Source organism: Cannabis sativa, chromosome 9 (assembly GCF_029168945.1).
Source record: "Cannabis sativa cultivar Pink pepper isolate KNU-18-1 chromosome 9, ASM2916894v1, whole genome shotgun sequence".
Lineage (NCBI taxonomy): Eukaryota > Viridiplantae > Streptophyta > Magnoliopsida > Rosales > Cannabaceae > Cannabis > Cannabis sativa.
The window spans coordinates 3,803,436-3,817,888 of NC_083609.1; the positions used below are offsets into that span (position 1 = coordinate 3,803,436).

The following is a 14,453-nucleotide window of genomic DNA, read 5'->3' on the forward strand; positions in this document are numbered from 1 at the left end:
ATTTTTTGGTTTACTTTTATAATTTGTATCCAGGCCAATCCCTCCATCACAAGCAGTAATGGCGGTGAGTAACACATATGGGCGTGTGCGAAAACCTATTGGGTTCAATCTCATTGGCTTGTTCTCAGGTATTCTAGGGCTTAGTGAAGGTGAAGGCCAAGCCGATGTCAACTCTGATTGCTCTGTTTGGGAACCTGTTGCACCACCAGGATACACGGCATTGGGATGTGTAGTAAACATAGGGAATGAGGCACCACCTAATCACATTGTATATTGTATACGCTCTGATCTTGTAACAATAACTAAATATTCTGAGTGTATGTTTAGTGCCTCTTCAAATTCCCATTTCTTGTCTGGTTTTAGCATCTGGCGCCTAGACAATGTGATTGGATCATTTTCTGCTCATTCTTCTATGGAATGTCCTGTTGATAGTAGTTTTGATCTTAATCACCTTCTTACCTGGAATTCAAACAGACACCATTCTTCTAAAGAGTCTGCATCAGCTTTTACTGCTAACCAAGATAGTAGAGGTCATGAAACAAGTAATCAGAGTGCAAATTCATCCGGATGGGATATTGTCAGATCCATCTCAAAAGCAACTACTTGCTACATGTCAACTCCCAACTTTGAAAGAATCTGGTGGGACAAGGGTAGCGATGTCCGCCGGCCAGTCTCAATATGGCGTCCTATTGCACGTCCAGGCTATGTCATATTGGGGGATTGCGTAACTGATGGGTTAGGAATTCTTTCCTTAAGTGTTACTATATAATGTCTTCAAGTCACCACTAATAATAATAATAATAATAATAATTAAAAAAAACCCAAGAGGGGTAGCTCAAATGGTCAGGCATGTAGTTTGCTCCCACTTGGTTTGTGGTTTGAGTCCTTACTAGGTACCTACATAGCAATTGCTATAGTTTCTTGATCTTCAAATATTGTGGGGTTAGGCGAGGATCCTAATTTCAATAATAATAGAAAAACTGAATTATTTGTTTCTTATTGACCATCATGTGTTGTTATTCCTTTCAGCTTGGAACCTCCAGCTTTGGGCATACTTTTCAAGTCTGATAATCCTGAAATTTCTGCAAAGCCTGTGCAGTTTACTAAAGTTGCCCATATTGTTGGGAAGGGTTTTGATGAAGCTTTTTTCTGGTATCCGATTTCTCCACCTGGTTATGCTTCTCTTGGATGCCTGGTCACTAAGATAGATGAAGCCCCTAGCATCAATGCTCTTTGTTGCCCAAGGATGGATCTTGTTAACCAATCTAATATTGTTGAGGGTCCCATTTCAAGATCTTCCAGTTCAAAGGCTTCTCAGTGTTGGAGCATATGGAAAGTCGAAAATCAGGTTCATGAATGTTTACTAGCTGTTGGTAAAATGTATAATTTTGTTTGTGGCTACCATAATGGCTTATTATTATGAAACTCTAATCTTTCTTCCATCTTTCCTGTACTTAAAAGTGTTTTGACATGTCGTTAGCTTGTAATTTTGTTTGTTTAGTTTATATATCATCACTTCTTTTTGCTCAGATATTTTTCTGTATAGCTTAAATCTCATAATTTTTTGTTTAGATTTTTGTTTGTTTTGTTTAAAATGCATAAGCTTTCTTTTGCTTGAAAAAGGAACTTCAATAGCATGTTTGTGGATCTGCAGGCATGCACTTTCCTTGCACGTGGCGATCTAAAAAAACCATCAAGCCGGTTAGCTTATACAATTGGTGATTCTGTAAAGCCGAAGACCCGGGAGAACATAACTGCGGAGATGAAGCTGAGTTGCTTTTCTCTGACTGTTCTAGACAGCTTATGCGGAATGGTTTGTTCTCTCTAAGGCAAAACTCTTTTAGGCTAGAATTTAATGTGAATGGATTTGTTCCACTTTGTACTTATTAAATTATGGTTTGTAACTATTTCAGATGACTCCACTATTTGATGCGACAATCACAAATATTAAGCTTGCTACACATGGTCAACTAGATGCTTTGAATGCAGTATTGATTTCCTCTATTGCTGCATCAACCTTCAACACTCAGTTAGAAGCATGGGAACCTTTTGTGGAACCTTTTGATGGAATTTTCAAGTATCATATCGTTCCTACTATTGTTTCAACATTTTTATTTTTTCTTTAAATGTCTTTATTTAACAAAATTTAGTAGAGGTTGTATCCTTCATGAAGCATTCTGATCTTTGATTTCAGGTTTGAAACTTATGATACTAACGGAGACCCGCCATCAAAACTTGGGAAGAGAGTGCGTATTGCTTCTACCACTGTTTTAAATGTAAATGTCAGTGCTGCAAGCTTGGAAAATTTTGTTGCGAGCACTCTTTCATGGAGACGGCAATTAGAACTTGAAAAAAAAGCAGCCAAGCTAAATGAGGTTGGTTCTTGAATATTTGTTGCTGTATAGTAAACCTTTCAAATGCCTTACAATGTCTTTCCTTGACAGGAAATTGGGAGTCTACATAGGGACAAAGAAGATCCATCTTTCTCTGCTCTGGATGAGGATGACTTCCAGACTGTGATAATAGAAAATAAACTTGGGTGTGATATTTATCTGAAAAGACTTGAACAGAATACAGATACTGTTGACCACTTGTGTCATGGGGCTTGTGCTTCTGTGTGGATTCCACCACCTAGGTTTTCAGACAGATTGAACGTGTCAGATGAGTCTAGAGAAGCACGCTATTACATTGCGATACAGATCCTTGAAGCCAAGGTTGTAAAAGTGGTTAATGCCTATCAAATACTTCTGAGTTTTTATTGTCATTTTTCTATTGCTATTTTTGACCTACAGTGGCTTACCCTTCTTTATTATTATTATTATTATTATTTTAATCAGGGTTTACCTATGAATGATGATGGGAATGGCCAAAACTTCTTCTGTGCTTTGCGTCTTGTCGTGGAAAATCAGGCTACAGATCACCAAAAGCTTTTCCCTCAGAGTGCAAGAACAAAATGTGTCAAACCTTCTATTTCTCGAAACAACAATCTGGATGAGGGGACCGCAAAATGGAACGAGCTTTTCATTTTTGAAATTCCTCGGAAGGTACCTAACGAATTTAATATCTTCTCATCATTGTTTGCTTTTATATTCCTTTTGTTCATTCTCCTTAGAAGAGGCATTTATAGTTGGGGAACAAATTTATTCTTCATTTTCTGTTTTCTTATTCTACTTTTATTTTTTTTCTTCAATATTAATACAAGTTGACGTTTTGCGTAAAAACAAAAATAGTTAGGGAACTGCCAATTGATTGGAATGTATATTGAAGCAATTGGTAAAATGCTAAACTTTACTTTGTAATTTCGATGCACCATTTTCCTACCGCTCTTATAATGGAATCATCATGTAGGGTTGCTTTCATATAATATTCTTTCTTACGAAGTTACTTTTCTAGCTAAGATTTGCCATCAAAATCTCGTTTAAGTTGAAGTTTCTTTTAGCACTTTATTCCAATAAACAATCAAAGATTGTTATCACATGCATAATTTGTTTTCCTAAATATTTCTTTTCTCTCAAATTTTAATTGATGGTGTCCTGCATGCATGAATTATTTTATTGATTTTTCGAATATGATTGTTGCAGGCTGCAGCTAAATTGGAAGTGGAGGTGACAAACCTGGCTGCGAAAGCTGGAAAAGGTATGTGTTTTTACTGTTTGCATTTACTTTTTATGAGATACTTTTCATGAAGCTCTGCATATATATATGGATGCAAATATTTTGATTTAATTATCTTGCACATTCAATTTCATTCTTTTGCTTCTTTAATCTTTTTTTATTTTTCTTCTGAGTATATAATGTGTTTTATACAGAAAATTATATATGATTGATATTACTTGTATGTGCTACCTTGTGTACATCCACATACTGTTGGAGCCAGATTACAACTCCAATTTGCTTCATGCTCTCTGATCTGCTATAATATTTGCCATGTTGTACCTACAAAATTTATTTTTCATTTGAAGTTGTTTTCCTCTAGTTGTAAACTTGGCACGGCATACTTCCCTTCCTTTTCTTTACTTTTGATTGAATCATTCTCTTTCTTTGGTTCTACGCATACAGGGGAAGTTGTTGGTGCACTCTCATTTCCTGTGGGGCATGGTGCACTCATGTTGAGGAAGGTAGCTTCTGTAAGGATGTTCCATCAAGCTCATGAAGCTCAAAACCTCGTATCATATCCACTGAAGAGAAAGGTGATTTTTCTTTCTTTTTTTTTAAGAAAAAATAAAATAAATTCTGCTTGCTCGTTGTAAATCAATATTACAAATGTTCTTTTTGTCCGTGACTGGCTTGCATTTGCTGATAATAAAATTTAGCTCACGCAATTTAATGTTGTGTTTTGCAGGTTCAGCAAAACAGCCTGGATGAAATTCTTGACTGTGGATGCTTGATGGTTTCTACTACATGTTTTGAGAGGAAAACAACTCCAAAAATTCAAAAAGATATGGAAACTGATACTGTTTTGGAGAGAGATGTTGGTTTCTGGGTTGGTCTGGGTCCTCAGGGTAACTGGGAGAGTATTCGCTCATTGCTTCCATTGTCCGTTGTCCCGAAATCATTACAGAAGGATTTTATTGCCATGGAAGTCGTCATGAAAAATGGCAAGAAACACGCAATATTTAGAAGTCTTGCAACATTAGTCAATGAGTCGGATGTTAAATTGGATTTTTCAATAAGTTCATCTCCCAACTCAGGAACAAGTAACAATTCAGTGGCAGAAGAAATTTTTCAAAATCAACGCTATCAATCAAGTACTGGTTGGGGTAACAACTGGTCTGGCCTTGGCAGTGTTGAGCCAGGGCCTTGGAGCAGTCGAGACTTCTCGAATTCCTCGAAGGTATTGATACAGTGGTTATTTCTTAGTTGAGTTTTCTTTTGCTTCGGTTTGTTGCTTCCTTCACATTTCTTGGGCTTTACTTTTCTGTTAGGATTTCTCTGAACCTCCGCTTCCCCCTGGATGGCGATGGAGTTCGACATGGAGTATTGAGAAGTCTCAATTTGTTGACAAAGATGGTTGGGCGTATGCTCCAGATTTTCACACTTTGAGGTGGCCTCCAACTTCTTCGAAGTCATGCACAAGATCATCTTCTGATCTTGTGCGCCGACGGCGTTGGATTCGCACACGGCAGCAAATTATTAACGACTTTCCTATTGTACATCCTGGAGCTTCTGTAGTTTTACCTTGGAGAAGCACTTTCCGGGATTCCAACCAATGTCTACAAATTCGTCCTTCTATTGATAATTCCCAGACTCCGTACACTTGGGGTGATGCAGTTACTGTTGGTTCTGGTTATGCATGTGGAAAGGATCAGGCTCTTGTGGAGCAAGTTTCACTTTCCAGACAATATGCATCAAAGCAAGAAAATAAGATGTCTAATTTTAATTTCACGTTAAATAAACTTGAGAAGAAGGATGTACTTTTGTGTTCTAGTGCTGAGAGAAAACATTTTTGGCTGAGTGTTGGAACAGATGCATCTGTTCTTCGTACTGAACTGAATGCACCTGTTTATGATTGGCGAATTTCTGTCAATGCTCCTTTGAAGTTTGAAAATCGATTTCCATGTCCAGTTGAATACACAATTTGGGAGAAAATTAAAGAAGGAAATTGCATTGAGAGACAGCGTGGAGTTATCTCTTCACGGGGAACTGTACCTGTATATTCTGCTGACATCCAGAAACCCATCTATCTAACATTATTCATTCAGGGTGGTTGGTCTATGGAGAAGGTAAGAACATGCAAGTAATTCTATTCCCTCTTCGAGGAAAAAATTTCCAGTGTGTAAATAATGCTTTCTGTGTATTTAGGACCCTGTTCTCGTTTTGAACATTTCTTCCAATGATCACGCCTCATCGTTCTGGATGGTTCAGAGACAGAGTAAACGGTTTGTGAATCCCAAAGGCTCTTTGTTTTTTTTTTACTTTGTTTTTTGTTCCTTTTGGTCTTGCTTTTGTTCCTTTTGGTCTTGCTTGGATTGTAGATTTTAGCATGGAAAAAATTTATGTCGAAAAATAGTAGCAAAAAAAAATGGAAACATGTTCTCCACAAATTTGGTAGGAGGCTTTTTTTTAGCATATAATTTATATCAATAAAATATATAATTTTTGTACATATTTACATATTTATAAAATATATCTACATATTTATAATTGCTCTAAAATTAAATTTAAAAAAAACAAAGAAAAAGAAAAAGAAGAAGAATTCTGAATTGGATGTTTCAATCCAAACATGAGAAAATAGAATCCTTTGGAATTCTTATTTTTCCACAGGGCTTTTGAGGTTTGTGCCACTGGTCTTCAGCATTCTATTGTGATTTCTAGATCTCACAGCCACTTACATTGATTATTTGTTAACAACATGTCTAAAAAAATGAATCAAGATTTCCGCCACAAGTGAGGGCTTTCAATATATAACGGGTAGGGGCCAGTCTAAGACAATGGCCTCTGTCAGTTTTTCAAAAAAAAAAAAAACGAACCAAGATTTATTATCATTATTATTTTCTGTTGGTTGATTCTTCATCTTTAAAATATCACAATTTGCAGGAGACTGCGTGTAAGAATTGAGCACGATATGGGAGGAACTACTGCTGCGCCTAAAACAATAAGGTTTTTTGTTCCATACTGGATAGTTAATAATTCATCTCTCCCTTTGGCATACCGAGTGGTGGAAGTAGAGCCATTGGACAGTGCTGAAATGGATTCCCAAATACTTTCTAGAGCAGTCAAATCTGCTAAGATGGCATTGAAAAGTCCTACAAACTCGTTGGAAAGGAAGCATTCTGTTCAAAGAAGAAACATTCAAGTGCTTGAAGTAATTGAGGAAACTAGTCCTTTTCCTTGCATGCTTTCTCCACAAGATAATGCTGGACGCAGTGGGGTTATGCTTTTTCAATCACAAAAAGATTCACTTGTGTCCGCAAGGGTTGGCATTGCTGTTGCTATGCGTAATTCCGAATTTTTCAGTCCTGGGATATCTCTACTTGAGATAGAAAAGAAGGTGTGCAAGATTTATACTGTTTATTAACGTTTCTTTGTTCCGCTTTCTTTCCCTGCTTGAACTTTAAGGGGAGAAAAGAAAATAATTGTTACCTAAATTTTTCTTAATGTTAATGATCATTGAAATTGAATTTTACTTGAAGGAACGGGTTGATGTAAAAGCATTTAGTTCAGATGGTTCCTACTACAAGATTTCAGCTCGACTAAACTTGACCTCTGACAGAACGAAGGTTATTTTTGAAAATCTTGGTGCCTTACTTTTTTTTTTATTTATTATTCTTTCCCACAAAACACACACAAAAATATGGTAATTCCCATAATTTTTTTGAATTTGTCTTCATATGAAAGTTTATCTCATACGGAACAACAATAAAAGTGACTTTGCAACAAGCTTGAGAAGGGTTTAATACTTAGCACAAGTTGGTTTGATGCAAAAAATAAATAAATAAATAAATAGCATGTTTCATTGTTTTGTTAGAAATCATTAATGACCATTCACAGGAATCCTATCTCTGCACCTATTTTTACTTCTTTCATGTACCAATAATCCTCAACATAAATAATGTCTATGTGTACATTGACTGATGAAAGTAAGGATATTTACTAGCTCCCTGTTTGTCAAAATGGTATTGTATAGTCTGGTTTTATGAAGTTTTACTTTTGTTTGGTTTTGAGGGAACCTCCCAATTCTCTTGCTTTTGTCCATGTCAGTGTGTACTTTGAATAAATTTTATCGCTTTGCAAAAGGATGTGGCTTCAGGATTTCAACTTGACAATTTTGACCCAGACCTGTATAAGCAGATTGCAAATGTACTTAAGTTAACCCATCTAAGTAGTCTAGTGTAGAAAAATCTGTGTACTATGTTTGCTACTATGTGTGTTTGCTGCTGGTTCTGTTAGACGATCTATATTCAAAGATCCAGATTTACAAAGGCTTGAAAATGTACAATTGTTTGCAACTTTTCTTATTTATAAAATAGTGAAAACCCTTCTCACTTATGCTAAAGGCTTCAAATGTATAAGTTATAGTTGTCAGAACAAAATTTTACCGGGAAGGTCCATTGTATATGTAATGTTTGCATTAAATGTTACTCTTCTTTACTATGTTGTGAATCTTGCTGGCTTTTATGGTACCTAATAACTATCTAACAACTACTAAATTGATTGATATTCAGGTTCTCCATTTTCAGCCCTACACCTTGTTTATTAATAGGGTTGGTTACAGTCTTTGCCTGCAGCAGTGTGAATCTCATTCGTTAGAATGGATTCATCCCACCGATTCTCCTAAACCCTTCCGTTGGCAGTCTTATAAGTTAGAAATTTTGAAGGTCCATGCAGCTCTTCTCCTTTCAAATATATATATGTAATTAGGATTTACATGACATTGATGGAGATATGTTTTTCCCTTCAGTTGCGTGTTGATGGCTATAGATGGAGTACTCCCTTTAGTGTTTGTAATGAAGGCGTGATGCGAATATGCTTGAAGAAAGAGACTGGTAACGATCAACTGCAGCTAAGAGTAGCAATCAGAAGTGGAGCAAAGAGCTCAAGCTATGAAGTTATTTTTCGCCCAGATTCATCATCAAGTCCTTACAGGTTATACTTCTATTCTACTTTAGTGGATTATGCCTTCTCATCTGATTGTAAATCCTCCACGATTTTGTTAAAGAAGATATGCTAGTGCAACTGTATTAGCTGTGCGAGATAATTTTTCTTCCATTCTGCTATAATGAACTTGCCTCAAGTTATTTCTGTAATAACATTTTTTTTCGACTTTTAGTCAGTAAATTCATATTCTCCAGTACTGGGCAATAATAATCAAATTTCTAATTACAGGATTGAAAATCGCTCTATGTTTTTACCTATTCATTTCCGGCAAGTAGATGGTTCTAATGATTCATGGCAGTTCCTTCTACCTAATTCAGCAGCTTCCTTTCTATGGGAAGATCTTGGTAGAAAACGCTTGTTGGAACTCCTCATAGATGGGGATGACCAGTCTAAATCTCAGAAGTTTGATATTGATGAAATTTCTGCTCAATCTATGCATGTTACAAGTGGGACTTATAGAGCTCTAAGCATTGCAATAATAAAAGAGGAGAAAGTCAATGTTGTTAAGATCAGTGACTGGATGCCGGAGAGTGAACCTATTGGAATATTGAGTAAAACAGGCACATCTCCTCTATCGCAGCTTTCTTTAAAGGACCCACCACAACTGCAATCACCGTCTACCTCAGAGTCTGAATTTCATGTTATTGTTGAATTAGCTGAGCTTGGAGTATCAATCATTGATCACACACCTGAAGAAATTTTGTACCTCTCGGTTCAGACTTTTATTTTTGCATATTCAACTGGCTTGGGCTCTGGAATTAGCAGGTAGGTTCCCTTGAATGTTTTATAATTGAGTTTAGGTCGGTCTTTTCTACAAGCATGACTTTAGTAAGATGGGAAAATGGCTCCTCAAGCCAGAATTTCAGTTCCAAAATGGAATATATTATTTAGATATATATATGTGTGTATTTCATGAATATCTTTAGGGTGCATGGATACATGCAGTATTCTTGATTTTCTTAATGGAAGTCATCTGTTCTTGTTAGATGTGTTAACTTACTCTAACTAGGGAAATTCCCCAGTTTTATCAACAAGAAAGGTATGTGCTACAGCTATACTGGTGGTGGATAAAATTTGTTGGTTAGTAATTTGTGCTTCAGTGTTCCGTAAATTATTGGGGTCTTCTCCTAAGAACACATCCATATGTATTCTTGAATGTGAAAGACAGGATAATTCTTGAATGTGAAACACATCTATAGCTTGATCAGCTCTCCAGGATAATTTTTTTTTTTCGCTAAAGCTCTCCAGAATAATTTTGTGTGTTTCTTTTGTATTGTCACATTGGTTCAACTGCTATGATTTGGTGCTCTGTTCTGCTTTCATTTTTCTAATTATCCACAACCGCCCGGGGTTCCAATGCTTCCACTTTCTTCTGTGTTGTAGGTTCAAATTACGAATGCATGGGATACAAGTGGATAATCAGTTGCCATTAACTCCAATGCCAGTTCTTTTCAGACCCCAGAAAGTTGGGGATGGGGCGGATTACATCTTGAAATTTTCTGTGACAATGCAATCAAATGGGTTACTGGATCTTTGTGTCTATCCATATATTGGTTTTTATGTGAGTAGATCATTGTTTAGAGGAAGTATTTTCTATTTTATTTTATTTTTATGCTAATCATATCTTTATTAATCATATAGGGACCTGAAAATGCTGCCTTTCTGATAAACATTCACGAACCTATTATATGGCGCCTTCATGAAATGATCCAGCAGGTCAACTTCAATCGCTTATATGATAACCAAACCACCGTCGTTGCTGTTGATCCAATTATCCAAATTGGGTATGTTAGAAGCACAAGTTGGTGATTTGTATTTTTCTTGGGCTATACGTTTATGCCCTTTATTTAAGTTGAGTTCAAGTTCTAATTATGTTTTTGGAATGTGCAGAGTTCTGAACATCTCAGAAGTTCGATTCAAGGTGTCAATGGCTATGTCACCCAGTCAACGACCAAGGGGTGTACTTGGCTTTTGGGCATCCTTGATGACTGCACTTGGAAACACTGAGAATATGCCAGTATGTATTCTAATTCTATTTTGTTATGCTTTACATAGCAAAGTTGTTTAATTGTAACCCCAATGGCATCCCTGATTCCCTGTACTAGGAAACAGTATTCTGTTATGATGGCCAGACCATAATATTTTTACTACGAAACTTCCTACTCAAAATTACGTCTTTAATAGATGAGTGTTTTCCAATAATACCCTGCTGTCTCCTCCTATATTTCCCTCTGGACCACTTTTGCGATCTTCATCCCTTTATCAGGCCATCATTATGTTTCTGACCATCATGGATTACACGGCATTACTGTGGAGTCTCATTATTGCTTTTGTGGTTTACTTTTTTCTTTTTGTTTTTTAAAAAAAAATAGAGAAAGGGCTCACTTGTCTTGCACTGACTGCCACTCAAATTTATTGAAAACCCTCACCGTGGCGGATGAATACTGTGGTAACAGGAAAATTATAGGGCACTTACAATTAGAGTAAAAACAAAAATATAATTACAGAATGTTACATCAGTGTTTTCCACTCCACATAACTCTAGAATTGAGAACTCCTCAAAATGCTTAGTAGGTAGGTGGAGATATCCAGCTACTTTAACCAACTAAAGCCAAAGGCTTAAAGCCACATGATAATGTTTTAGGAGAATGTGTGCAAACATTTTAATAACATATTTTGTATTTATTATCCAGGTTAGGATAAATCAAAGGTTTCATGAGAATGTGTGCATGAGGCAGAGTTCAATGACAAATATTGCTATTTCAAACATACGGAAGGATCTCCTTGGCCAACCTCTTCAATTGCTTTCTGGTGTTGATATATTGGGTAACGCAAGCAGTGCACTGGGACACATGAGTAAGGGTATGGCTGCCCTATCAATGGATAAGAAGTTCATCCAAAGCCGGCAGAGACAGGTTTGCATACCCTTTTTTTGGTACTTGTTTTGGTTATTTCTCGGAGGTTCAAATATTTGAATTTTGAAATCAATTAACATGACAGGAGAACAAGGGCATAGAGGATCTTGGTGATGTTATCAGAGAAGGAGGTGGTGCACTAGCAAAAGGTCTATTCAGGGGAGTCACTGGAATATTAACAAAGCCTCTTGAAGGTGCAAAAACTTCTGGTGTTGAGGGTTTTGTTCAAGGTGTTGGAAGAGGATTAATTGGTGCAGCGGCACAACCAGTTAGTGGGGTTCTGGATCTCTTGTCAAAAACCACAGAAGGAGCCAATGCAATGAGAATGAAGATAGCATCAGCTATAACTTCTGATGAACAACTTCTCCGCAGGAGACTTCCTCGCGTAATTAGTGGTGATAATTTACTCCGTCCTTATGACGAGTACAAAGCTCGAGGGCAGGTATTTGTTTTTCAATTATACATAAATTCCTCAACTAAATATTTGCTACTAGGAAGTCGTTATTATCTAAAATTATTTCAATGTTTATAGATATACATTCAATTCTGTAATATGTTTGGTCCTGACACTAATTAGTTTTGATATAAAAATGCTTCTTCATTTTGTTGGAGTGAAAATATATTTATCTATGGTCAATATTCTGATGTGTTTTCACATATGCTATTAATTTATCTTATGGAGTCCTCATTTTGTTCATTGATTTGACTTTTACTTCCTGCCTTCGATTTTATTTTGTTTGTCATGCAGATTATACTACAATTAGCAGAATCAGGTTCATTTTTAGGCCAGGTCGATCTATTCAAAGTACGTGGAAAGTTTGCCTTAACCGATGCTTATGAAGATCATTTCTTACTCCCGAAATCAAAAATTCTTGTGGTCACTCATCGAAGAGTAATATTATTACAGGTAAGCTAGCTAGCTTGACTAAAAATGTTCTATGGCTTTACGTAGTCTCCATCTCAAAAGGACATTAAATAGTGTTAAATTTCTTTCAATCAATTCCAGCAACCCTCCAATATCATTCAGAGAAAATTCAGCCCAGCAAAGGATCCATGTTCAATAGTATGGGATGTCATGTGGGATGAACTAGCAACCATGGAATTGATCCATGGAAAGAAAGATAATCCTAAAGCTCTCCCTTCACGTCTTCTACTTTACTTACGGACAAGATCAACAGAGTTGAAGGAACAAGTTCGTGTTGTAAAATGCAATCCTGATTCCCACCAGGCTCTTGATGTTTACACTTCGATTGAGATAGCTTTGCAAACTTACGGTCCCAACCAATCAAAGGTCAGTCTTTACTGCCATATCACGTGTTTTAAAGAGTAACCTGCTTAAAATTGCTCTGCAAAGATGTGAAAGAGCAATCAATTCTTTTCATGCAAACGAGATGTCTAGCCCATTATATTTGGTATTCTATCAAATAAATCGCTTATATATTACTCGGGTCAGCTTATATAGCAGTCCTGTAAACATATCCGATTTTGTTCTGTAATGTTGTTTTGTTATGTTGTTCAGGATTCGTTAAAAAATAAAGTGACGAGACCATATGCACCAATTACGGAAGGTGCAAGCTCTGAAAATGTTTCAAAAGAAACCATGTCTCCTCCACAGGTGCCGGCGTCAGTACCTCAAAGTTCAACTTTCGGGAGCAGTAGCAGTTGATTGTAGAAATTACTCCAATTTTAAAACTCGTGTTCTTCGCTGCTTCTGTCGTCACATTATAAGATTTTAGCGGGAAAGGCATAATCTTTTGAGGTATTATCTTATTTTTCTTCTTCTATTGCAATAATATTTTCTGTTTTAATTCTCTAATCTGTGGGATTTTGCCACTCCAGTTACTTAATAGTACAACGGCATAGGCCGCAATATTTAGCTGATGATTTATAAGTAAGCCATTCAACGACAGAAGTCGCACCGGCGAGTTTTCTGAGAGATGGATACTCACTTATAGGGACCAGCTTGTTTGTAAATATATTATAGTGTACAAAACAGAATTGGCTGGAAAACTTGTACAGATTTTGATATTTGTTGTATAAGTAACTATATTTATGATATTTTATATATATGTGCATATCATATCGGCATACAGAAAAAAGAAAGTGAACAACAACATATGTTTCAAATGGAAATATGAGGTTCTTTATTGATTGTTTTCTCGTCTCTGCTTAATTTGATTATTGTGTAATTTGAGTGTCACAACAATGATACACATTTATGTGGTATGTATAAAAGTTCAACCAATCATATTTATTTGGGAAACTTGTTAAAAGTCAAATGGTATTGAATAAAATAATATAATTATAAACATTTATTTTTATATGAAAATTAGTGTGAATGAAATAAAGTATATGCAAACTTCATAACTAGTCACTTTATCTTTACACATAATTTTGAGGAGAAAGAAAATAGAATTAGGACATCGAATTGATGGAATTCTATAAATTTTAAATCTACTTTAATTAATATATGACAATGTGTTTTCTTTATAATTGACCAAGCTCATTGATAAATTTCATTTTCTATTTGAAGTGTATATTTAACTAAACTATGAGTAACGGTATTATCATTGGGCAATTCATGACTAACATACACTTAAAAAGAGATACAAAGAATATAATGTTCTTAATAATACAACTACATACAAATCATTAAACGTAAAAACAAGGTGCACAAACAATTTCGAATGAAGAACTAAGGAATACAAAACAAAAATGGCCAGACAGACTCTCCATGTTTTCGAGTCAAAAACCTTGAAAGTCTTTCTCAAGAGAACTAAATGGAAAACCTTTATAATCACAAACAATCTTGAAGATTGATTGGAATATTCACATTCAACTTGACACAATTTGGATGAAGGACTTTCCATATGATTATTTGGATGAATCATTTCTTTGGACAGAAAATTAGTTCACGCATATAATGACGAGTGAATAAAA

The 14,453-nt window shown here is 35.9% G+C and overlaps 1 protein-coding gene across 2 annotated transcripts in view; it reads left to right on the plus strand.

The window, feature by feature from the left end:
* LOC115723397 (uncharacterized) overlaps positions 1–13,673 on the plus strand; it is a 34,031-nt gene extending 20,358 nt beyond the window's left edge. Inside the window, exons 39-64 of one of the 2 annotated variants that reach the window (XM_061104507.1) lie at positions 34–735; positions 1,030–1,348; positions 1,655–1,813; positions 1,914–2,077; positions 2,195–2,375; positions 2,445–2,714; positions 2,838–3,044; positions 3,582–3,636; positions 4,060–4,190; positions 4,343–4,834; positions 4,926–5,723; positions 5,803–5,879; positions 6,538–6,991; positions 7,134–7,220; positions 8,166–8,318; positions 8,402–8,586; positions 8,827–9,363; positions 9,982–10,159; positions 10,240–10,382; positions 10,489–10,615; positions 11,292–11,513; positions 11,599–11,955; positions 12,262–12,420; positions 12,520–12,804; positions 13,033–13,272; positions 13,353–13,673. In XM_061104507.1, the coding sequence (XP_060960490.1) occupies positions 34–735; positions 1,030–1,348; positions 1,655–1,813; positions 1,914–2,077; positions 2,195–2,375; positions 2,445–2,714; positions 2,838–3,044; positions 3,582–3,636; positions 4,060–4,190; positions 4,343–4,834; positions 4,926–5,723; positions 5,803–5,879; positions 6,538–6,991; positions 7,134–7,220; positions 8,166–8,318; positions 8,402–8,586; positions 8,827–9,363; positions 9,982–10,159; positions 10,240–10,382; positions 10,489–10,615; positions 11,292–11,513; positions 11,599–11,955; positions 12,262–12,420; positions 12,520–12,804; positions 13,033–13,179 (6,589 nt within the window). In that variant the 3' untranslated portion in view covers positions 13,180–13,272; positions 13,353–13,673. The remainder of the gene's footprint in view (positions 1–33; positions 736–1,029; positions 1,349–1,654; positions 1,814–1,913; positions 2,078–2,194; positions 2,376–2,444; positions 2,715–2,837; positions 3,045–3,581; positions 3,637–4,059; positions 4,191–4,342; positions 4,835–4,925; positions 5,724–5,802; positions 5,880–6,537; positions 6,992–7,133; positions 7,221–8,165; positions 8,319–8,401; positions 8,587–8,826; positions 9,364–9,981; positions 10,160–10,239; positions 10,383–10,488; positions 10,616–11,291; positions 11,514–11,598; positions 11,956–12,261; positions 12,421–12,519; positions 12,805–13,032; positions 13,273–13,352) is intronic. The other variant, XM_061104508.1, reaches the window with a different exon arrangement.
* The last annotated feature ends 780 nt before the right edge of the window (positions 13,674–14,453 follow it).